This window comes from Rhamphochromis longiceps, linkage group LG3, assembly GCF_057381845.1.
Source record: "Rhamphochromis longiceps isolate RC_006_pf linkage group LG3, R_longiceps_female_GT1.1, whole genome shotgun sequence".
Taxonomy (NCBI): Eukaryota; Metazoa; Chordata; class Actinopteri; order Cichliformes; family Cichlidae; genus Rhamphochromis; species Rhamphochromis longiceps.
Window position 1 is genome coordinate 69500269 of NC_140559.1, and position 23370 is coordinate 69523638.

The 23370-nt window shown below is 42.3% G+C and overlaps 2 protein-coding genes across 4 annotated transcripts in view; both read left to right on the forward strand.

Moving 5' to 3' along the window:
* LOC146676575 (ribonuclease inhibitor-like) overlaps positions 1–23370 on the forward strand; it is a 76556-nt gene that overhangs the window by 49243 nt on the left and 3943 nt on the right. The window lies entirely within an intron of this gene.
* On the forward strand, positions 1771–22059 carry LOC146676576 (protein NLRC3-like). Of its 3 annotated transcripts, XM_085402148.1 has the most exons (8): positions 1771–2353; positions 5143–5278; positions 6701–6814; positions 8921–9022; positions 10493–10569; positions 10686–12513; positions 14024–14200; positions 18493–19006. In XM_085402148.1, exons 2-8 carry the CDS (start codon positions 5169–5171, stop codon positions 18686–18688), a joined length of 2604 nt encoding a protein of 867 aa, XP_085258274.1. In that variant the 5' UTR covers positions 1771–2353; positions 5143–5168; the 3' UTR covers positions 18689–19006. The 3 variants fall into 3 exon arrangements, with proteins under 3 accessions (XP_085258274.1, XP_085258273.1, XP_085258275.1); XM_085402147.1 differs by lacking the exons at positions 1771–2353; positions 5143–5278; positions 6701–6814; positions 8921–9022; positions 10493–10569 and adding an exon at positions 15940–16116 and having other exon boundaries at positions 10692–12513; positions 18493–19002; XM_085402149.1 differs by lacking the exons at positions 1771–2353; positions 5143–5278; positions 6701–6814; ... (1 more) ...; positions 10493–10569; positions 18493–19006 and adding exons at positions 15940–16116; positions 21864–22059 and having other exon boundaries at positions 10765–12513.

Below are 23370 nucleotides of genomic sequence, written 5' to 3' on the forward strand. Positions count from 1 at the left end.
AGGGAAGACACGAGGGAGCCCAATATTTTACTCAAACGTTAATCGCTGCATCACACAACTGAACATTCAAAGCGCCAAAACCTAACCCTCTCACTTCCCGTTACACTGGGTACGAGTGGAGCTACCTGGTGGTATGTACTTACATTTATTTAAATTTACTTGAGTAGGGTAGAGTCATGCTAATGACCTAATAATTTTATTCAGGTGTGTTGCAGCAGAGATACATTTAAAAGCTTCAGGACGCTGGCTCTCAAGGCCTGGAGTTTGACACCCCTGCTTTACACAAAGATGGGTTAAATCACAGTGCAAAGAATGAATGAATAAATGAAATATAAACAATAAATAATTATTAAATAGTCTTACACATCAATGTCATTGGTTGACTTTTGAAGTATTTGAATCCTTATTGGGTTCCCTGAGTGACAGAAGGATTAAAACACTTTAAAATCAGTACTGAAAATATGTGCAGACATTACTGGATAGATTTAGGGTTAGAATCAATAAATCACTATCATGTTAAACACTCTTAGAGTTCAAACCTTCGTAGAAACATAAGTCCAGTATCATGGAATGAAACCTGAAGGTGCATTTGAGGGTGCAAAACGTTTCGTCGGCATTGTTGTGTTTGTTTGGGAGAAAACGTACAAACATACAGTGCAGCACTTCAGAGTTACACTGCTAGTGATCGAAGATTTATGTAAATTCGACAAGCTAAACGCATTCTGTACTGTACAGCAGGAGTCCCCAACCTTTTTGCACCACAGACCACTTTAATGTCAGACAATATTTTCAGGGAACGACCTTTAAGGTGTCGCGGATAAATACAACAAAAGAATAAAAAAAAGAAACTGTGGTATTTTGTAAATATAATAATAAACGTGACTTGAGCTGTGCGCCAACAACAATGACAGTGACGTCCTCCTCTCTGCTTTTTAATGCTCTCTGGTCACTATGGTAATGCGTAAATAGTTCTTTCAAAATAAGACACACAACTACAACCATACATTTCACACCGGAGGATCAACTCTCGCGGAACGGTACCAAAAGACTCACGGACCAGGACCGGTCCGTGGGCCTATTGGGGACCGCTCCTGTACAGGAGACACTGGACTAGATTGATTGACAATGGTCTACAGCAATCAGAACGCACAACACGATGTACTGTAAAAAAAATAAATGAATCAGCGAAACAGCAAGTGTCACTTTTGGCCACGAACAATTTAGGGGAATTTTCTGAACAAACCCAGAGTGTTAAAAAAAACTTAAAACCATTTTTATTTCTCAGCAGCATCAATAGTAACAAAAACGCAATTTAGTTTCGCTGTCAAAGTCGATTTAACTGAAGTTACGTGTTTCCGGTTACTGTGGAGCTCCACAGTGGCTGCAGCCAGAAGCTGTTTCTACAGGATCCTGATGGACACTCAAAGCTTTTAGAAAATGTTCTCATTAGTTGTTTGCAGCAGAATATCAACCGATGTGAACCAAAACAACAAAAGTGCTCTGCACATGTGTGTGAGACTACAGATTCTAGAATCAGAACTGCTGATTTCATTACTCTGAACTTTTAAAGGCAGGTTTTGTATCTGAGAGCAGGGACACTTGCTGTGTTCAGTGTGACTCGTCTCTGCAGAAGGTCAGGGCTCTGATAGTTGCAGTTAGCGGGTGACTTACTGGGCAGGTGGCTCCTGAGTGTCTGTTGGAGTCAGGGTTCATTATGGTCCTGGTTGCTAGTGGAAATAAAGAAACAAAAGGAGGGTGTGTTGTTCAGGAAGTACAGACTGTAGCTCAGCAGGTAGAATTACTAACTGGAAGGTTGGAGGTTTGATCCCTGGCTGCTCCAGTCTGCACGCCACGGTATCCTTGGGCAAGATGTGGAACCCCGACTTGCTCTCCGATGCATCCATCATAGTGTCATTGTTAGAAAAAGAAGTGCTTGTGTGAATGAAGCACGCTGTATAAAATGCTGTGACTGCTCATATTGAAAAGCAGCTCATAAGAACTGGTTCATTTTCCAGATAATTCCACTATTAAGACAACAGACATTTGGGAGGCTTTCTCTGAGAGTAACACTGAAAGTCTTGCTGCTCCTCCACAAAATGAACTTCAGATTAAAGACACAGCTCAGCTAAACACAACTCAAACTAATCTACACTATTTTTCTTTATTACGCAGCGTTTTTATAACTATTTCCAGATGTTTCTAAAGATGAAAACAGAATTAAACTCCAGCCTGATGCGTTTCTGAGGTTCCTGACTCTGACCGTCCCTCAAACGCCTCTCTGGGCGTTTCCTTCCGTCGCTTTTACTTTCGCTTTCGTGAATGTTGTGGCGCAGTTGATCGTCTCGAAGTTAAGGTAACGTTAGCAGTCTGTACTGTTTTCCTGGCTGACATCAGCTGTGTGCAGCTTAGTTTCAGCATAAATCTGCTTCGTTTTATGTGAGATCAGAGTCTGGGAACGAGACAGAAACAGTTGATGATCAGCAGCTGAACTCGATGTTACTGTGGATCCACTGACTGATGTCTGTAGGCAGCTTCTCCTGCCTCCGTCAGTCTGTGGCTGTATGGGCTCAAATTGTGGTCATAAATATTTTGTACTTGTAAACCAGGATTTGTAGGTGGAAAAATAATTTGTGTGTGGACTTAGCCAAGGAATACGTGTGAAACTCTGCACTCAAGTTTCAAGTTACAAGTACGTCCCTATTTTTCTGCCTTTCATCTGATTGGCCAATGTCATGTCAATCACAAATTTAACAATCCAATCAGAGAACAGGTGGGTTTGTTCAGGGTTCAGGGCCCTGTTTCAGGAAGCCGGTTTAGTGCAAACTCTGAGTAAGTATACCCTGAGTTAACGAAAACTCTGGGTTTTCGGTTTCACAAAGCGAGTTTAGATTAATCCTGAGTGAGTCACTATGACGACACACTCCGTGAAGCTAACCTGCCCCCTAGCAGGTTTACTTCAACTAACCCTGACTTTCTCCGCCTCTGTGTTGGAAACCTGACTGTAGGAAGTGTCAGACATGGCGTGCCCCTTCCTTGAAGAGCCAGTAGATCAGGGGTGCCCAATCCCGGTCCTCGAGAGCTACCGTCCTGCAGCTTTTAGATGCATCCCTACTCCAACACAGCTGAATCAAATGGTTTGATCTCTTCAGCATGCCATCATGTTTGGCAAAGGCCTGATAACAAGCCATTCATTTGATTCAGGTGTGTGGGAACAAGGATGCATCTAAAAGCTGCAGGACGGTAGCTCTCGAGGACTGGGATTGGGCACCCCTGCAGTAGATGTTGAAGCCCAAATTCTCTGCAGAGCTCTCCGCCGGGAGAGAGTGATCAGAGCGCGTTTGGACATTTTATCCTTTCCTGATGATTTCCTGTGTGAACGTTACCGTTTTTCAGCACAATCTATAATTTATTTGAATAACATCCTCAGGCCTAATATTGCTCATAGGACACATCGCGGACATGCTCTCAGTTCTGTACATATTATTTGTATTGCACTTCGGTTTTTTGCAAACGGGAGCTTTCTGTATAATATTGGTGACGCTCAGCACGTTTCCAAGGCTACCGTCTGTCGGGCAGTCAGGAATGTTACAGTTGCACTGAAACGTCTCCTGTACTCGTTTGTGGTGTTCCCCGGTCATAGACCCACAAGATTTATCAAAGAGGGATGCCACAAAATTGCAGGTAGCAGGATGAACAAAACTTAATTCATGATGTGGTGATACTTGAACTACTTAAATTTTACATTTATTTTCACGGTTCCCAGGCGTGATTGGCTGTATAGATGGCACTCACATTCCAGTCATTGTTCCTTCAGTAAATGAAGGAGACTATGTGAACATAGTTGCTTGTGGGGCTCGCACACAAGAATTTCACTCGCATGTGCTGTGCCAGTGTGCCTGCACATGTGATGTGACAATAAAAAGTGATTTGATTTGATTTGATTTGATTTGAACAGGAAGTCTTTCCACAGCATTAATGTACAGGTACATAGTTCCCTGTAGCATTTCAAACTAACAAATTATTTCATTATAGTAATGGATGCTAATTTGTGTTCTCTGCACTGTGAAGATCATATGTGATGCTGCCAACATTATCACAAATGTGGAAGCCAAGTGGCCAGGCTCTGTGAGTGGTGGTGGTGGAGGACCCCCACCTGTTTTTCGGGCCTCCGCTCTTTTTCTAGTGGCTATAACAGGTCACATTTGAGCATACAGAGTAAGCAAATATGTACTTGTAATGTGCTCAGATAATTTCAATAAGTGCTTACAGAAGGAAAATTAATGTAGCCTCTAACTGCAATTGATTTACATCGGACAAACAGACCAAGCACTATGGCTCATAATACAATTACACCTTACCTGTTTGGACTATATTTTTATATTTCATTTTTACTTGCTGCCAGGAACGTTTGGGGCCTGTTGGGTTGCACCTGCGCTCACATCACATCACAAAATAAAATGTATAAAATAACAAATGAAATATAATAAATAACGTGTTAAATGGGTGGAAATCCCTAGATCAATGTTTATATTAACACTCACGCATTGACTCTGTCGGCTATGTTTTGCCATGCATGCTCCCTTTCTTTTGCAGCTGAGGCTGTGTTACTTTTTTTCTGCAAAATTTGCATGTTATCGGCATATGCTGCCATCAGAATTTCGGCCTCAAGCGCTGTAAAATACATTGACCGCGCCTTCTTTCCCTCCGTCTCCATGGTGACTCGCTTAATCTGTGCTCCACTAATCAGGGCTTTATGTATCCTCGTGCGCGCGCTTAACTTGGGGTTAAAGCAACTCCGCGTTGACTGAACTACTTGTTATCAGCCTTTCTGAAACCGAATATTCTGAGTTGGACAGTTCGGGGTTACTCAACCCTGAGTATCGTTTTTCACTCTGAGTTTTCTAAACCGGCTTCCTGAAATAGGGCCCTGGTTAGGTTTAGGCTGTTATTGTGCTTCAGGCTGAAATATGAGGAGGAAGGAGTGGGGCTGGTTAGCCCTCATGACCCTCACCATAACACATACGTCACAGGACAGTGTTTACCACAGAAACTCCATGAAATGATCAATGAGAACTTTAGAAACCTGTCAGTGTGATGCTTCCAGTACAACAGCACCTCTGAGTGTGTGTGTTTGCCTCTCAGACTAACTCCACCCTGACATCAAGAAGATGGAGGAAGAGGATGGAGCAGGATCTGCAGCATCCAGCTGTTTGTCTGTGAGGAGTGACTGGTCCAAAGACATACCTCTAAGGTTCAGTAATGAACCTGCAGCAAGAATGTAAGAGAGCTGCTGACTCATTTATTCAGTGTAAATAATGATTTTTGATGCAATGGGAGAAGAAAAATGACAAAAACAGTTTTAAAAATAAGGATTAAAATATTACAAACTATGTTTTTGAGTTTCCTGATGTAGTACAAAAATATATGAACATAACTGTATATAGGACAGATATTTACGGTTCTTTTAGGCAGCACCAAAAAACAAAAAGACTATTTTTAAGCTGTCTGAGGTAGTGAGTCAACATGTCACACTGGGTCAAAGGTCAGGGAGTAAAAGTGTGTTTTAAAGAGCAACATGTCAAAGGGTATTATTGTAAACTTTAACAAAAGACTGTTATGTGACAAAGAGTAAGTACATTATTTTTATGAGTTTCAGATTGTTCATCATGTCTGTAATTTAACATTTCCATTTTTTCCTTCCTGTCTCATGAAGCTGTTACATTTATTGTGTGGAGATCAGGGAGATATGTTACTGTTACTGTCATAACCATTATCATTACCATTGCATTAATCATCATTTCATCAAAGCATTTATTGATGCTGTTGGTATTACGTTAAAACTTGTTTTACAGGTGTTATCATAATCCCATATTAACCTTTATTCCAGGTGCAGTTATAACTATTTTTATACACATCTTGCAGTTTGTGCTTTTAAAGAGTTTAAGCTCAGTCTGATAATTGATGGTCAGAAGCTTCGTCTGGCGCGATGTCGCGATGCCGATCTATTGTGCAAAGTGACTTAGAGGTATGGAAGGATTGCCTACACGCTTACAAAACACACATGATACAAGTATTCATTATTATCTTTTATTCGTTTATATCCTTTTTATTGAGCTTTGAGTAGTGGCATTTGATTAAAGCATTTATTCAATATATTACACATACAGTTTCAGTTAAATTGTTACACATATGAGAGTCTGGGTGTGAGCTTTAGTAGGCGAGAGGTGAGACAGAGTGCAACTGAGGTCGAGACATCCAGACATCCTAGACTTATATTCTAGGTTAGAGTTCAGACATATTTTGCTTGTAACTGCATTTTGTGCCTGCATAAGTGATAGTTTGCTGCAGGACGTGCGTCTGATGTTCCAGGGATAAGTGAAAGCAAGACGAGCTACAGGAAGCACCTGGCGTGGAGACGATGTTCTTTTCAAACTGTGTCAAAAGTTGTCAACAGAACATTTGTGTTTTTAACTCATGCAAGTATCTGTTCTGACGCAAGAGGGGGCGTAATAATATCCTGATGTTATAAAAGCAACTGCTTGTGTGCTTTTGGGCGGAGATCGACGCTGATTGTGTAACGGTGTTCATCTCCCTACGCATGTGTTCATTAAAATCATCGTTTGACCTAATTCTTCTGGACCTTCGTTGTTTTGTTCTCATCCTCAATATTCTGAATACGCGACAATTGTTTTTCTTTTAGGATCAATAAGAGGCCAGAATCTCCTGGACCTGAACCCAGCTGTGTTTCCTTAAAGAGCAACGACTCGAAGGATATTGATATAAACTTTAAAGGCTGTTCTTCTGCTGCTGAGAGGTAATGTGTGTCTAGATGTTGTTCCTGACTCTGTATTTCTGAATAAATCCTCATGTTTAATATCAGCTCAGCTCTTTTTCACACACATTTCTATGTTGGTGTGTGAAGCGGTGTGTGTTGGAGTGTTTCCACTAACACAGCAATCAGAGTGGAAAGAGTGGATGTTGTAGGAGGTGTTTGTGTAGTGAAGAGGTTGAGTGTCTGTAGGACTCCAGCTGCTCCAGCAGGTGTCTCCTTTGTGCTTTGCTTCAAACACAGTGTAGGGAGGAGCTTCCACTCAGGTGTTTCAGGTGTTGCTGGATGGAGGAGGACAAATAGTTTTTCCCTTCAGTGACACTTCAGCAGCTCAATGTTCTGGGAGATGTTTGTCTTTATGAAGGTTTATGGATTCTTGTTCTTACTTTGGTTAAACTGAGCAATACATTTTCCATCTAACATTTAAAGTAAATTTCCAGGTGAATAAAAGATCTGCAGCTGCAGCCTCTGTGATGTTTCACAGTCTGAAAGTAACAAATTCAACCAGAGTTCAAACAAAGGCTTAATATACGTGTGTGTTTATATATATATAATGCCAACAAGTACAAACAGGTGTTCTTACAGGTCTTAATCACAGAGGTCTGATAAGTCTGGTGACTTTCACACTCAGCAATTTTGCTGCCTTTTATTTTATATTGGCCTTTTTAAAGCCCTTCAAAGTCTCCCACATTCATACAGAGCTTTTAACACCAAACTCCTTTACAGTCCTTCTCCTCTCACACACGATCACACGACTGATTTGTCTGCAGCAGCTGTGTTACTGCTAGTATTTTATTATGTGTGTAATCTCCTCATATTGTTCCTGTGGTTTAGTTTGACTTCCTTCTACAAACTCAGCTGCTCTGTTGCTGATACACGTCTCCATGAATATGATTGATCAGATGCTGCCAACACCATGTGTTTCATGTGAGCGCTCAGCTGAAACCCTGGGTTGACTTATCGAGTTAATAACAAGCTTCACGTGACTGTGAATGCTAAAGTGAATCAGATAAAGGAAAGAGACCCTGCTAATGTTGGACTCACTTCTTAGTGTAGATCCCAGGAGGAAGTTCAACATAGCCATTCTTTGTGCTAGCTCGACCAAACCTGAGACCACAGTGCAGGATAATGATCATCATCTGTCTCTGTCAAGGACATTTAAACTCCACAAATAACAAACATAATTATATTTGATCATTAAAAATATGTTTTCACTTAAAAAAGCATGAGCACACTGGTGGATTACAGAAACATGAAAACTCGTTAACAGTAAAGTTAATTTAGGCGTAAGATTTTATCATTGATTTTAAAGTCTCTGCTGCAGAGAGGTGAGCTGTTAGTAACAAGAACTCTCTGATTTAAATGATTTTGATGTTTCCTGGTTTCTAAAATGCATCTCTGTAGCAAAGCAGTGTCTCCAAGGACACACAGGCTCAGCTGTAACTGTCAGTTTATCAGGTTTAAGACACATTTGGACTCAATTGGCTGTTTTTAACTATGTATTTTAATCAGAGGTGTAAATCTAGACCTCACACATCTGGATCCTAAACTATGATAGAAACAGCTGCTAGCAGTGGGTAGTTTGACTTTGATACGCTGCTCTAGAAAGCAAACAAAGGTTTGTGCAGCTCCTCTTCAGAAAAGTGTTCAGAGAGCAGCTGCTGTATTAGACAAAGGCTCATCGTGTGAGCCCAGATGTGTGTAACAGCTGGATGAAGGAGAACCATCACAGTCGCGTCTCCATCCCGCCTTTATTAATGAACTTCCTGTTGCTTGCAGATTACAGGAACACAAAGTGTTTGTGCCACGTGATGCTGCAGGATTTGTTAACGTGTCCATGATGGTAACATCTCCTCGTCTAACTGCAAACACATGAGCGCTCCTAACGGCAGCTATCACAGCCACACAGGCAGACTGTGTCTCACTGTTGCATTCAGGGACATTTGTTTTCCTGTAAAAAGCTGAACTCTAATCTAAGAGGACTGTTACTGACAGGAAACAGCTGCATTATCTGCAGTCTGTGTGATCACAGCTGCTTCAATCACTTCATCAGAGAATTGATCATTGAATAAAACATGTTTGTGTCTGCAGAGGTCAGAGGTCACAGTCTGCAGGATCCAGCTGTCCGTCTGTGAGGAGTGACTGGTCCAAACATCAACCCCCAGACTTCAGTGCTGAACCTGGACCAACGAGGTCAGAGAACTGTGATGACTCCTTTACATGTTTGTGTTTTCCTGGATAAATATGACCAAAGATTCATTAAAAAGATAAAAATCTTAGACTTTGTCCTGTAGCGCTGTGTGGCAGGCAGAATTGGACCCAAACACAACAGGATGAAGTCAAAGAGGCAGCTTTATTTCAGCTGTGAACATGCAAACAGCAGAAATAAGGAAACATAACTGTAGGTTAGGTTAGGTAAGGAAAACACGTCTCTGCCTAGTCTTGAAAATCTAATCTTATCATCCATTGTTCTTCTAGGGCCTCTTCTTCTTGTGGCCTCAGCTAACTGCTAATATTTAAATGGCTAATATTAACATGTGTGCCAGCCAGGTTCACATTTATGATGAACTATGATTAATTAACTGATGTTGAAACTGGAGCTTTACTGACCTCTGAAATTCCTCCTAAAGTGTTATTCAGTGTTGTGACAGTCAGCTGCTTCAGCTGCTGCTGGGATGGGCTGTGGCAAAGAGAACAGAGAAAATCCAAATCAGAGTTTTTCTCTGAATTAAAAGCAAGGAAACAACAATATATTCTACATGGTGAAACTGATGGTTTCTGGTGTTTGGGTCTGTTTTTCTGTATTCATGCAGATAAAGTGTAAACTCAGATGAATTATACCATCAAATGTTAAAGGAAAATATCAGGATGAGTGTCTGTGAGCTGAGAAGGACGTGAAGCGAGCAGTTTATCCCAGAGCTGAAGCTGCTCTGTGTGCAGAGATGAGCTCAGATTCCTGCTGTGATTGATCAACAGTCACAGAAATGTAGACTTGTAGTTATTACTGCAGTATGGTCACAGCAGATACTGATAAACATGTATTATGAGGATGGATGATCAAGTTTCTCACTCTCTCCTTTAAATCTCAGTTTTTTCTTCTTCACAGTTTATCTGTTAATTTATTAATGAATAACACTGAAAGAGTTTCTGTTATATTTCCCCTTGAACATCAGCTTATTAGGGCGGCATTAGGAAATAGCCCCCCTCCAAAGAATGAATAAATGAATGATGATAATAATGAAATGATTCAAAAGCAGAGCTCAGAGTGGTAGAATGGTCAAACATGGATCCACGGGTGGTTCAACTGCATTTGGTGACGTGACTAAAGCAAATCTTTCAAATAATCCCACCATCAACGGGATGTTGTCTCCTTTACTACGGTTACTTTACTTGGTCACCGTGTGAATTTCTTTGAAATGAACCAAATTCTTTTATTTGTTGGTTGTTGCATATTTAACCTCTACAGTCAGGAAAGGAGGAGATGAGGCCTCAACAATGTTGGGTTGTAGCTGTGCTTCAGGTTAGAGTGAGTGTCCATGGAATAAATGTAAGTCAGTGAACTGGAAACATGACTGTGTTCAAACTTTGTTTTCCTTTTTATAATGAGTCTAATCAAAGGTGCACAGAAGTATCTCCACTGTGACTTTTCTGTGTCACCATCAGAGCTTCTGCACAGTGTGGAGAAAGATCCAGAAGCAGAGCTGGACTGCAGACAGCCAGTCAGAGCAGCTGTGTACAAAGTAAGACTGAACATCTGTCTGCTGATGGACTCATTTCTGAAAACTGGACTTCTTGTGTTGTTCAGACATTGAAGAGTTTTCTTTCTCTTTAGTCTCATTGTTTTTCTTTCTTTCAGCAGATGTTGGTCTGCAGGAGGTTTTAGATGAACATAAGATCAGTCTGAGGAGGAGATGTGAACGTGTGACTGAAGGAAGTGATGAAACAGGAAGTAGAACCCTCCTCAACACCATCTACACTGAGCTCTACATCACAGAGGGACAGAGTGAAGAGGTTCATACCCAACATGAGGTGAGGCAGCTGGAGACAGCTTCCAAGATGGACGCCCTCCATGACGCTCCAATCAGGTGCCAGGACATCTTTAAAGCCTTACCTGACCAACAGAGACCCATCAGAGTGGTTCTGACCAACGGCGTGGCTGGTGTTGGAAAAACCTTCTCAGTGCAGAAGTTCACTCTGGACTGGGCAGAGGGCTTGGAGAACCAACATGTCAGTGTGGTGGTTCTGCTTTCATTCAGGGAGCTGAACCTGATCAGAGATGAGCAGTACAGTCTTCTGGAGCTGCTCCATGTTTTCCATCCAACATTACAGAAGGTCACAGCAGAGAAGCTGGCTGTCTCTCAGCTTTTGTTCATCTTTGACGGCCTGGATGAAAGCAGACTTTCATTGGATTTCACCAACAGGAAGCTGCTGTCTGATGTCACGCAGAAGTCATCAGTCAGCCAGCTGCTGACAAACCTCATCCAGGGGAATCTGCTTCCCTCGGCTCTCGTCTGGATAACTTCCCGACCCGCAGCAGCCAATCAGATCCCTCCTACATGTGTTGACAGGCTAACAGAAGTACGAGGCTTCACTGACGCCCAGAAGGAGGAGTACTTCAGGAGGAGATTCACTGATGAAGAGCTGTCCAGCAGAATCATCTCCCACATGAAGACATCCAGGAGCCTCCACATCATGTGTAGTATCCCAGTCTTCTGCTGGATCACTGCTACAGTTCTGGAGCACATGTTGACTACAGAGCAGAGAGGAGAGCTGCCCAAGACCCTGACTGACATGTACTCACACTTCCTGCTGGTTCAGACAAAGAGGAAGAAGAACAAGTACCATGAGGGACATGAGACGAGTCCACAGGAGCTGACGGAGGCTGACAGGGAAGTTCTTCTGAAGCTGGGGAGGCTGGCGTTTGAACATCTGGAGAAAGGAAACATCATGTTCTACCAAGAAGACCTGGAGCAGTGTGGTCTGGATGTGACAGAGGCCTCGGTGTACTCAGGAGTTTGTACAGAGATCTTCAAAAGAGAGTGTGTGATCTTCCAGAAACCAGTCTACTGCTTTGTTCATCTGAGCATTCAGGAGTTTCTGGCTGCTGTCTACATGTTCCACTGTCACACCAACAGGAAGACAAAGGTGCTGAAGAACTTCCTTAAACCAAAATCTTTAATCAAGATGATTTCCAGTCTTTTTGATGACGATGATCTCCAATCACTTGATGTATTTCTGAGCAGAGCCATGTATAAATCCCTCCAGAGTAAAAATGGCCACCTGGACCTATTTGTTCGCTTCCTTCATGGCCTCTGTCTGGAGTCCAACCAGAGACTCTTAGTAGGTCTGCTGGGTCAGACAGAGATCAGTCCAGGAACCATCCAGAGAGTCATCAACAACCTGAAGGAGATGAACAGTGATGAAATCTCTCCTGACAGAAGCATCAACATCTTCCACTGTCTGATGGAGATGAACCACCTCTCATTATTTCAGGAGATCCAAGAGTTCCTGAAGTCAAAGAACAGATCAGAGAAGAAACTCTCTGAGATCCAGTGCTCAGCTCTGGCCTTCATGCTGCAGATGTCAGAGGAGGTTCTGGATGAGTTGGACCTGCAGAAGTACAACACATCAGAGCGGGAACGACAGAGACTGATTCCAGCTGTGAGGAACTGCAGAAAGGCTGGGTGAGTCCAGATGTGATCATTAACATCATTGATCAGTGTAGGTTGGTAGTTTAATGTTGAAAATAAAATCAGATTGTAACCACAAAGTGTTTGTGTCCGTACGCTGCAACCTTCCACACCATTCCTTTATTGTACAGACTCAGCAGCAGCTCCATGGATCCCAAATCCAAGAGTGGAGAACAGATTTGAAGTGTGTCACATCCATGCAGTCACAGCTGTTTCCACCATGTTTCCACTGATATTAATCCTGTTCAATGACACGTTTCATATCAGTGAATATGTTCTTTAGGACGTCCACTGACATGTTTAAGTGTCCTGCTGGAAATCACTCAAATCATCCATGAAATCCATGAAAAATCCTTTTAGTGTTTCTAACTTCACCCTCTGTCCTCTCTCTCTCTCCATCCTCCTCACTGCTTCTTTCACTGATAATCACACAAACATCGTATTCAGCTACAAAATAACACAATAATATCATCTGATGATCATTATTATAAGAGCAGGATCCATATTTGATATCAGAGTAACACACTGCTTGGTTATGTGCAGTCATCATCAGTGACTGTGGGTCAAACAGAAGCTCTCTGATTGGTTGCTGACCTTGGTCACCTGTCCACTCTCACCTGTTTGTGTTTGCTCTCTCTTTGCTGTCTCCATCCTCTCTCTCCTTTCTCTCCCTCTCTGTCTTTGTACGTCACTCAGGTCCAATGGAAACAGTGACATTTACAAACCAATCAAAGACAAACTGATCCATGTCAGGTTATAACAATATTCAAAGTGAATACAGGCTGCTGCTGGACACAGACAGGTAACATCATTTTGACTTGCTGTCACCTGGATCTGGACTCATAAACACTGAAGCCCTGAACAGGAATACAAATCATTTTCTGCCAACTAGCGACACACCAGCAGATAATGGCTCAGAAAGCTCAAATGAGCCAATCATTTCTGTGTTTAGTTCCCCTGAAATCAGATCTGATATCAGCAGCTCTGAGTTCATTCATCATTATTGTCCAGTGATGAGATTTCTGCTCCGTTTGGTAACAGTCAGCAGGTTTTTCCTGCGTGTGGACGTGAACAGTCGTACCTGACAGCAGGTAGCAAACAGAGATCATCTTTCCAGCTGGAACTCTTCACTGAGCTGAACTCATTCAAAATGTTCTGGAGTCAAAACAGGAAACAGTCCAAATGTGTGTCTTCACTCTGACTCTGGATCAGATCTCAGTGACAGACTGTGGACATTATGGAAGCCTAAATGTGACACCATCTTCCTCCTTCATCTGCAGATTAAAGCCAAACAAAGATTCTCATTAAAAGTCTGCAGGTCTGAGAGAGACTCAATCGTTGTGTCATGTCAAACACAGTAAGAGGAGCTGAAGCACAGATGTGAAGAGCAGATTCATCAGATTATGACCTCACTCTGTTTTGTCTTCATATACATTCAGTCTGTGTTTATAATGCAGATTTTCTGCTTTTATAATAACACATTTTATATTTTCTATCATCACAGACTGACTCACTGTGGACTCTCAGAGTCTCACTGTGAAGTTGTGGCCTCAGCTCTGAAGTCCAGCCCCTCCCATCTGACACAGCTGGACATGAGTGGAAATAAAGACCTCCAGGATTCAGGTGTGAAGCTTCTGTGTGCTGGACTGGAGAGTCCAAACTGTCGACTGCAGACTCTGAGGTGAGTTCACTGACTGCGGCTGTTGTTGTTTTTCTATATTTCAGGTCTTTGATGTTTGAAACTTTCTTCAGTTCCTAAATGTTCAGGATGTGTCTGAAGACAAATGTGAAGAAGTTTGAGTGCTTTCAGAAATGTTGTCTTTCCAAACGACTGAACAACAGTTTTTCCTTTTGGCTCCAAACAGAAGTGACAGACTTGAGCAGGGTTCATTTAAAGGCTGACAGAAGTGGAGTGGTGACGGGGAGATGTTTGACAGGACAGTGTTTCAGCCACCACAGGTTCATGTTGTGCTCCATCAGTCAGTGAAGATGAAGTCAGTGCTGATGAGGCTGTAGAGTGTGTGAGGGATGTGAATGAGGATGATGAAGATCTGATGATAGCAGATAAAAACAGGCTGCAGAGACTTTGAGCCATACAGGGCACACAGTGTGTGTACAGAACAGCTGAAATCATTATGGAGGCCTCACTGGGATATGGAAGCATCACAGTACAGCTTCAGTGAAGCTTTAAAGTCTCTGATATGAGATGAGAAATGAAGCAGCCAGAGCTTTTTCATGAGTGGAAATCCACTGTGACTGTGAGCTGCTGCTACAGCCTCCAGATTAGCCAGCAGCTCATCCTGCTCAACATTTCCTCACCAACTTTAATGGAAGTGTGATGTTTTCAGCTGGAGTGATGGTCAGGGTGGCCTCCCTCTCCTCTTCTTCTCCTCTTCCTCTTTCATTTGTAAAGCCACTTCTGCTGCTTTCATTCATTTGGAAGTCCTGTAGCTGAGTTTGGGAGAGACTAACAGCCTCGGCAGCAGAGGGGAGAAAGGCTGTAACACCACCACTTTACTCTGTTCTACCTGTCACATCATTTTATCAGGAAACAATGTGCTCATGGTTTTACTATGTTTGTCTTGAAGATGTAAGAAGATCACATAGTGCTTTTTATTATTGTGTTGGTTTGTTTCCTGTCTCTTGGATGGAGCCCAGCTGTGCGTGGCCCCTGGGCCTGTGGTCAGAGTGTGTGCTGGATAATCCGGCCCAGGATGAGGCCAAACTGACATGGGATGAAATGTCGGTCACATAATTGAGCTTAGTGTAGTTTCATTTCTGCACAATTTAAAAACAACCAAAACTTTGTTCTGTCTTTTCTATGTTATACTGTAGACTTTCTTTGATACTGTGTCCAAAAGGAGCAGCTTTTACTTTGAAGGGGAGCCGTCTCTGTTTCCTCTTCAGGTTGGATGATGGAAGCAAATGAGTGTGTGATGTTCTTTCAGTGTTGCACTTTGTAGACGCTCCCTGAGCACTGGTCTCACAGCCAGCTGCACATAGAGACCAGTGTTGTTAGTCCAGGTCAGAAGATGACTTGTTGGAATGAAAATGAGCTTGTAGTTTGTCTGCTTTAATAATGTGACTGGAAAAAGGTGTTGGACTTCAAATATGTCCATTTCTTTCACACTTCACCTTTAAAAGTGAAGCCTTGTGGTTCCTGGAAGGAAAAACACGACTTTTTCAAGTCTTTGTCCTGTTTTTATGAGAAATGTACGACTTTAATGTGAAACATTCAGAGTTTTTTCTCTTGTTGTGTTTGTTTGAAGCTGCTTCCTGTTGGCTTCAGCTGTTTGGAGTTTCCATTTTCTAAACTTCTACATTCTGAACCTTCTTCAGCTCTGAACAGATGATGAAACACTGAATGATTTCAAGCTCACACTTTGTCTAATAAACTTACATCTTTCATTCTTTATACAGATTGAGTCTCTGTGGTTTGTCAGAGATCAGCTGTGATTATCTGGCAGCAGCACTGAAGTCCAACCCCTCCCATCTGAGAGAGCTGGACCTGAGCTACAACAACAAGCTGCAGGATTCAGGAGTGAAGCATCTGTGTGGTTTCCTGGAGAGTCCAGGATGTGGACTTGAAACTCTGAGGTCAGTCAGCATGTTTTAGTTGTGCTGAGATGAATATGATGTCAAAGTTGTGCTGACACTAAACTGCAGACATCAGGCTGATATTATACTGATCCACACTGAAGATCTTCATGGTAAAGTCTGTTTTCTTCTTCTCTGGTTTAGTCCATTGACTGCAGCAGAACAATGTTCACATTTCAAACCTTCAAAGAAGAAGAAAAATCCTCCACTGGATAATTCACTGTGAAACTCTCCAACTCTTCATTCCACCTTAAAGTCTGTCTGACACTGAAATCCAAAGCAAAATGTGTGTTTGCTTTACAGACAGCAGTCCAACACAAACATACACACATCATCCAAAACACAGTCCAACATCCAAATCTCCTCCACTGCCAGCATGAATGATGGGAAAGAGAAGGAGGAACACTCTGACATTCAGGGTTAGAATGAGTTTCATGAAGCAGACTGTGAAGATCAAAGCTGCATTAGAAAGCTTACATGAATGAATGAGTGGACAGAAGTGGACAGAGATCATCTGAAGCACTTCAAAGGCTTTAAATCAGCACATTTCTCTTTATTCTTTATCAACTCTGTTAGTTTCTCTCAGTTTTCTGTGGAATGAAGCTAACAGCAGGCTAATAAGATGCTGACCAATAGGTTTCTATTAAAGGTTGTAATTTGTATATGAAAAAGTGCTTTGGCTCAGCAGGGATCAGCTTACAGGTAGAATACAGCTGCTGGATGGGATTAGCATGTCATAGCTATCTACCAAACTGCTAACTGGGGGATTTCAGGCCATCTATGGATCATTTTTGCTAACTGTTTATTCAGCTTAGGCTCACAGGGCTGGAGCCTGTGCCCTAGCTGTCATAGGGCAAGAGGCGTGGTCCACCTGCACAGGTGAGCAGTCCATCACAGGGCCAACAGAGAGAGACAGAGAAGCACTCTCTCACATCCACACCTACAGCCAATTTAGAAGCACCAATGAACCTAAGCAGCATTTCATTGGACTGTGGGAGAACATCCAACCTCCACAGAAAGGCCAACAAGCTTCAACCTACAACCTTCTTGCTTTAAGGCACTAGTGCGAACCACTTTTCCCCATTTCAGCCCAAATCCTGCATCTTCCTGTTTCTGACTCCAGGCCAGCTCCACTAACACTTTCTCATCAGACACTGCCACCTAGTGGAGGAAGTCTTAGTCCCATTTGAAGCTTCAGATTACAGTTAGTTCCTTTACAAAGAGGTGGAGGTGGTGGGGCCACAGCACCATCATCACTGAGTGCCATAGGACACTTAACCTTTGTTTCCATATGCTGGGAACTTCCTGTTGTTCCAAGGAGGACTGGAAAATGTGTGAAAACCTCCCAGTCAGTTCCTCACAGCACACTTCAATCATTTCCCTCCCACAGCATCAGGACCAGGGCTTTTTCTCTCTTTGGTCCCACTAAGAGATTTCCACACAAACACCTCATCAGTGGGACTCTCAGAGCTACCAGCCCTTTGCTACAATCACAAAGCTCTTCATTGAAATCAATGATATCAAAGCTGGAATCCAATGAGTCAAAGTCTTCTGCTGATTCAGCATCACATTCATCTTTGCTCCTTGTTCTGCATCCCCACCATGGACTTCATTCCTTTCCAAGCCAGCCTTGAGTGTCCTTTATTCAGCTCATCCTCTGCTTTACTTTTACACCTGATTTTAGCTGCTTTATCTCTCTTTCAACAAGTTTCTGTGCCTCAATCTTTTTCTTCTCTCCCTCATAACAAGACAGCTTCTTCTGCCTGAGAACATGTTGGAGTGATTTACTAATCCAGGGCTGCTTATTGGGGAAAATACTTCCTGTTTCCAAAGTAATCCCCATTTTTCCCAGAAATAAATGTAAGTAGAAATCGATGATCTAAGTGAGAACAAGAGCCTTTAAAAAGTCCCAGTGGGTGCAGTCAAAGCAGTCCCTCAGTCCCAGTATAGAGTCTTTGGTCCAGACTGGAACTGGAACAACTGTGTGCCCAGTTTGAGCTCTCTTCAGTGCTGTGACCTGACAGACCCAGAGGGGCCATCACATCACATTTAGAAGCTCCCCTAATGGAGCCACAACACATGTCCAACACTTAGTCTGTCTTGTTGGACCAACTGGAAGAAATGATTCAAGGACTTAGTCACAGAACAGAGATTCAAATCTCCAAAATCCAACTGGCTGCATCAGGACATATAGTCTGAAACTCTGCACAGTTTCCTGTTTGAAGCTGCTTCCTGTTGGCTTCAGCTGTTTGGAGTTTCCATTTTCTAAACTTCTACATTCTGAACCTTCTTCAGCTCTGAACAGATGATGAAACACTGAATGATTTCAAGCTCACACTTTGAAAGATGTAAGTTTATTAGACATTCTTTATACAGATTGTATCGCTGTGGTTTGTCAGAGATCAGCTGTGATTATCTGGCAGCAGCACTGAAGTCCAACCCCTCCCATCTGAGACAGCTGGACCTGAGCTACAACTACAAGCTGCAGGATTCAGGAGTGAAGCATCTGTGTGGTTTCCTGGAGAGTCCAGGATGTGGACTTGAAACTCTGAGGTCAGTCAGCATGTTTTAGTTGTGCTGAGATGAATATGATGTGAAAGTTGTGCTGACACTAAACTGCAGACATCAGGCTGATATTATACTGATCCACACTGAGGATCTTCATGGTAAAGTCTGTTTTCTTCTTCTCTGGTTTAGTCCATTGACTGCAGCAGAACAATGTTCACATTTTAAACAGTGAGACTCAACGTATGGCCCGCGGCCCACACGCGGCCTGCCCACCTTTCCTGATTCAGAGAGAGGGGACCCTGATTAACTGTGTAGTGTTCTTCCTCACAGTTCTAAGTATCAGACACAACAATGAATAATCCACAGCTGACTGTCTTTAGCAGGTCAAAGGTCACGGCACACAGCAGACAGTGGGAAATATTATAATTCTGATCATTTATCAGCACATATCCATATGTATAAAAACAAAGCTGACACTGTGAGACTTGATCAGAGGTGTGATCATCACAGCAGAGGCCTTTGTGTCAAAGTCACTGAGGATCAAACAGAAACACATGAAGCAGATTTTCCTGTTCTGGCTTTTTATAGCAGATAACCTTCAAAATATTCTGCAGTCCATCAAAAACTGAAGCAAACCATGAATCAACATGTGAACATGAGCTGATGCTGCTGAAGTGAAGCAAAGTTACAGAGGTTTGATTACAGACACAGCTGAGAGTTTGTAATCTGTCATCATTTTAAAAGGTTTACATTTCTTCAGTATATCCACATTTGCAGCTGGTACCTCAACCTCCACTTGTCCAACACAACTGCTGTCCACTGCCTCCATGACATTGTGATTTTGCTGTTGGTCTTCTGTCAGATCTTCATCAATCACTTCTGCACGGGGCACACCTTCAGACTCTGCAGCTGCATAACGAAAGCCTGTAAGATAAAATTAGACATAAGGTAAATGTACACCAATATTCCAATGACAGGTGTGTGATTCATCTGGAAGTTATGTGCGGATTAGTGTACAGTGATAGCAATTTAGTATGTTTTTAGAGGGGGGGGGGGGTTGTTTACCTCCGATGGGTGCTCTTTTTCGCTTCCGTTGCGTACGCCTTGAGTGCCAGTCCGAGTCTGATACAGGTATGTCGTCATGCCCCATGTGCAGTGTTGGTGCCCAGTCTGGATTTGTTACATCCATTTCATATGCTGGTTTGCCTGCAATAATGCCAAATCATAAGCTACTCAGTCGACATGATGTGGTTCTGCAGCATCACACATTAGCATGTTTTATCTCATTATCTATGACCTCAGCACGTTGAAAATCACACTAAAAGCCTTTCAAGAGTGATATGAATTAATTTAGAACTCACCGGAAAGAAAATGCCGTGAGCAAACCAGCAAAAAGCTGGGGATTGCAGAGAACTCGATATCCGCTCGTCTCACCGCTGCAATCCAAGCCTGACGTCTTTGTTTAGTAATATCGGATACATGGGATCCCTCACGTTGCCTCCAGGATGGAAAACGATGAAAAGAGAGCCCGTTATCCAGCTTCTTGCCTTCACGATCGTGTGATCTAACGTTGCAACCGACAACACAACACGTACGATCCATAGCTGAAATGGTATCCTTTGGCTGGCCTACTGTCATGGCGGAAGGGGGCGTGGCCCATCTCCCGTGACATCACGCTCCAAAGCCCTATAGGTGGGAAAATGTACCATGTCGACCAATCAAAAATGATATGGAAACATGACATTTGGTTGTTTAGCAAAAGGGGGAAGTTTTAGGAGTGACCGGCAAGAGAGAGCGAGTGAGCGAAAGAGAGAGAGAGTTTTGATACGTGAGAGATTTGTGACGTTTACCGTGTTTGGTCTCAAGTTAGTTTGTTGTCTTGTGTATTTAGTGTGTAGCTGTTGTTTTGTTTTGTGTGTCAGTTCTACTAGTGATCGTCACAGTTGCTGCCTTAAAGCCAACAAAGGCAGATTGCAGTGTAAACGCTGAGTGACACACCTGCTGTCAGACCTGCAGGTTTATCCCTGTGCTGTTCTCATATGTGTTAGAGTGACACAAACTATTGTTTGACACCTGATTGTTCTGTAAATAGTTTGAAATGATTATATGAAAAACGTCTGAGCCTTGGCTGCATTTTTTGGTAAATAGTACCATATAACTTTGTTGTTTGCAAAACGTGTGCGTATTTTTAAAAGTGTACAATCTCTATTTGCATTTCAAGTTATGAAGATGATTCGTTAAACATGTGTGTGGTTTTTACAGTCAAAATATCACTTTCTACGTGTATTTTAAATTTTGTCTGAATTTAGATAAATTGTGCTGATACAGTTGGTCAAAATGAGAAAATAACAGATTGGCAAGATGAACTGTTTTTAAAGGTAAAATATAGAGGCCACATCAAAAGTAGTCAAGAAGGGTTAAAGGCTAAAAGCAAAGTTGTCACCAAGTACTGTTTATATTTGTGTGTATTGCTGCAGCTTTTTTGAGTATTAATTTGGTGCCTTTGTGTGAAATAATGGTATTGTGAGTGATCCATATAGTCACAAAGAATAGCCACTTGTTTCTGTGCTACCAAAGTTCCCCGGCTTTCATTCAAAATGTGTTTATCGTCAGCACCTGCACATTAAACTACTTAAACATTATAAATGTCTTCAAGCTCACACTGAGGCCTGTGGGGTACTATCAGCCACTGAGACAGTACACACATTTATATGTGTTTGTATATGAATATTTCATACTTTAAGACTGCCTGTTTATTTAAGGGAGATGAACAAAATACATTGGAATTGTACAAAATAATATCATGGATGATAAATTAAATAGATTTTAAGTAGATGCTTGTGCATTCTTAAAGTCTTATATGTTGAACTGAACTATGTGATCTGTTCAAAGCCTTAATCTTAATTTGAAGTGAAATGTGCATTTTGAGTTTATACACTATGTATATAAGGCGACCGTTTCCTTTTGCAGTATTTTTGTGTGGTGTACTTTTCTATGTCTTAACAAAAGGGGAACAAAGGTGTTTAAGTTCACCTAGGATGATGTGTTTTAATTTTCACATGGTCTTGCTTGAATTTGACCCTGACAAAGGCGTATGAACTCTGTCAGCTGTTTGGAGTTTCCATTTTCTAAACTTCTACATTCTGAACCTTCTTCAGCTCTGAACAGATGATGAAACACTGAATGATTTCAAGCTCACACTTTGTCTAATAAACTTACATCTTTCATTCTTTATACAGATTGATGGACTGTGGTTTGTCAGAGATCAGCTGTGATTATCTGGCAGCAGCACTGAAGTCCAACCCCTCCCATCTGAGACAGCTGGACCTGAGCTGCAACAACAAGCTGCAGGATTCAGGAGTGAAGCATCTGTGTGGTTTCCTGGAGAGTCCAGGATGTGGACTTGAAACTCTGAGGTCAGTCAGCATGTTTTAGTTGTGCTGAGATGAATATGATGTGAAAGTTGTGCTGACACTAAACTGCAGACATCAGGCTGATATTATACTGATCCACACTGAGGATCTTCATGGTAAAGTCTGTTTTCTTCTTCTCTGGTTTAGTCCATTGACTGCAGCAGAACAATGTTCACATTTCAAACCTTCAAAGAAGAAGAAAAATCCTCCACTGGATAATTCACTGTGAAACTCTCCAACTCTTCATTCCACCTTAAAGTCTGTCTGACACTGAAATCCAAAGCAAAATGTGCGTTTGCTTTACAGACAGCAGTCCAACACAAACATACACACATCATCCAAAACACAGTCCAACATCCAAATCTCCTCCACTGCCAGCATGAATGATGGGAAAGAGAAGGAGGAACACTCTGACATTCAGGGTTAGAATGAGTTTCATGAAGCAGACTGTGAAGATCAAAGCTGCATTAGAAAGCTTACATGAATGAATGAGTGGACAGAAGTGGACAGAGATCATCTGAAGCACTTCAAAGGCTTTAAATCAGCACATTTCTCTTTATTCTTTATCAACTCTGTTAGTTTCTCTCAGTTTTCTGTGGAATGAAGCTAACAGCAGGCTAATAAGATGCTGACCAATAGGTTTCTATTAAAGGTTGTAATTTGTATATGAAAAAGTGCTTTGGCTCAGCAGGGATCAGCTTACAGGTAGAATACAGCTGCTGGATGGGATTAGCATGTCATAGCTATCTACCAAACTGCTAACTGGGGGATTTCAGGCCATCTATGGATCATTTTTGCTAACTGTTTATTCAGCTTAGGCTCACAGGGCTGCAGCCTGTGCCCTAGCTGTCATAGGGCAAGAGGCGTGGTCCACCTGCACAGGTGAGCAGTCCATCACAGGGCCAACAGAGAGAGACAGAGAAGCACTCTCTCACATCCACACCTACAGCCAATTTAGAAGCACCAATGAACCTAAGCAGCATTTCATTGGACTGTGGGAGAACATCCAACCTCCACAGAAAGGCCAACAAGCTTCAACCTACAACCTTCTTGCTTTAAGGCACTAGTGCGAACCACTTTTCCCCATTTCAGCCCAAATCCTGCATCTTCCTGTTTCTGACTCCAGGCCAGCTCCACTAACACTTTCTCATCAGACACTGCCACCTAGTGGAGGAAGTCTTAGTTCCATTTGAAGCTTCAGATTACAGTTAGTTCCTTTACAAAGAGGTGGAGGTGGTGGGGCCACAGCACCATCATCACTGAGTGCCATAGGACACTTAACCTTTGTTTCCATATGCTGGGAACTTCCTGTTGTTCCAAGGAGGACTGGAAA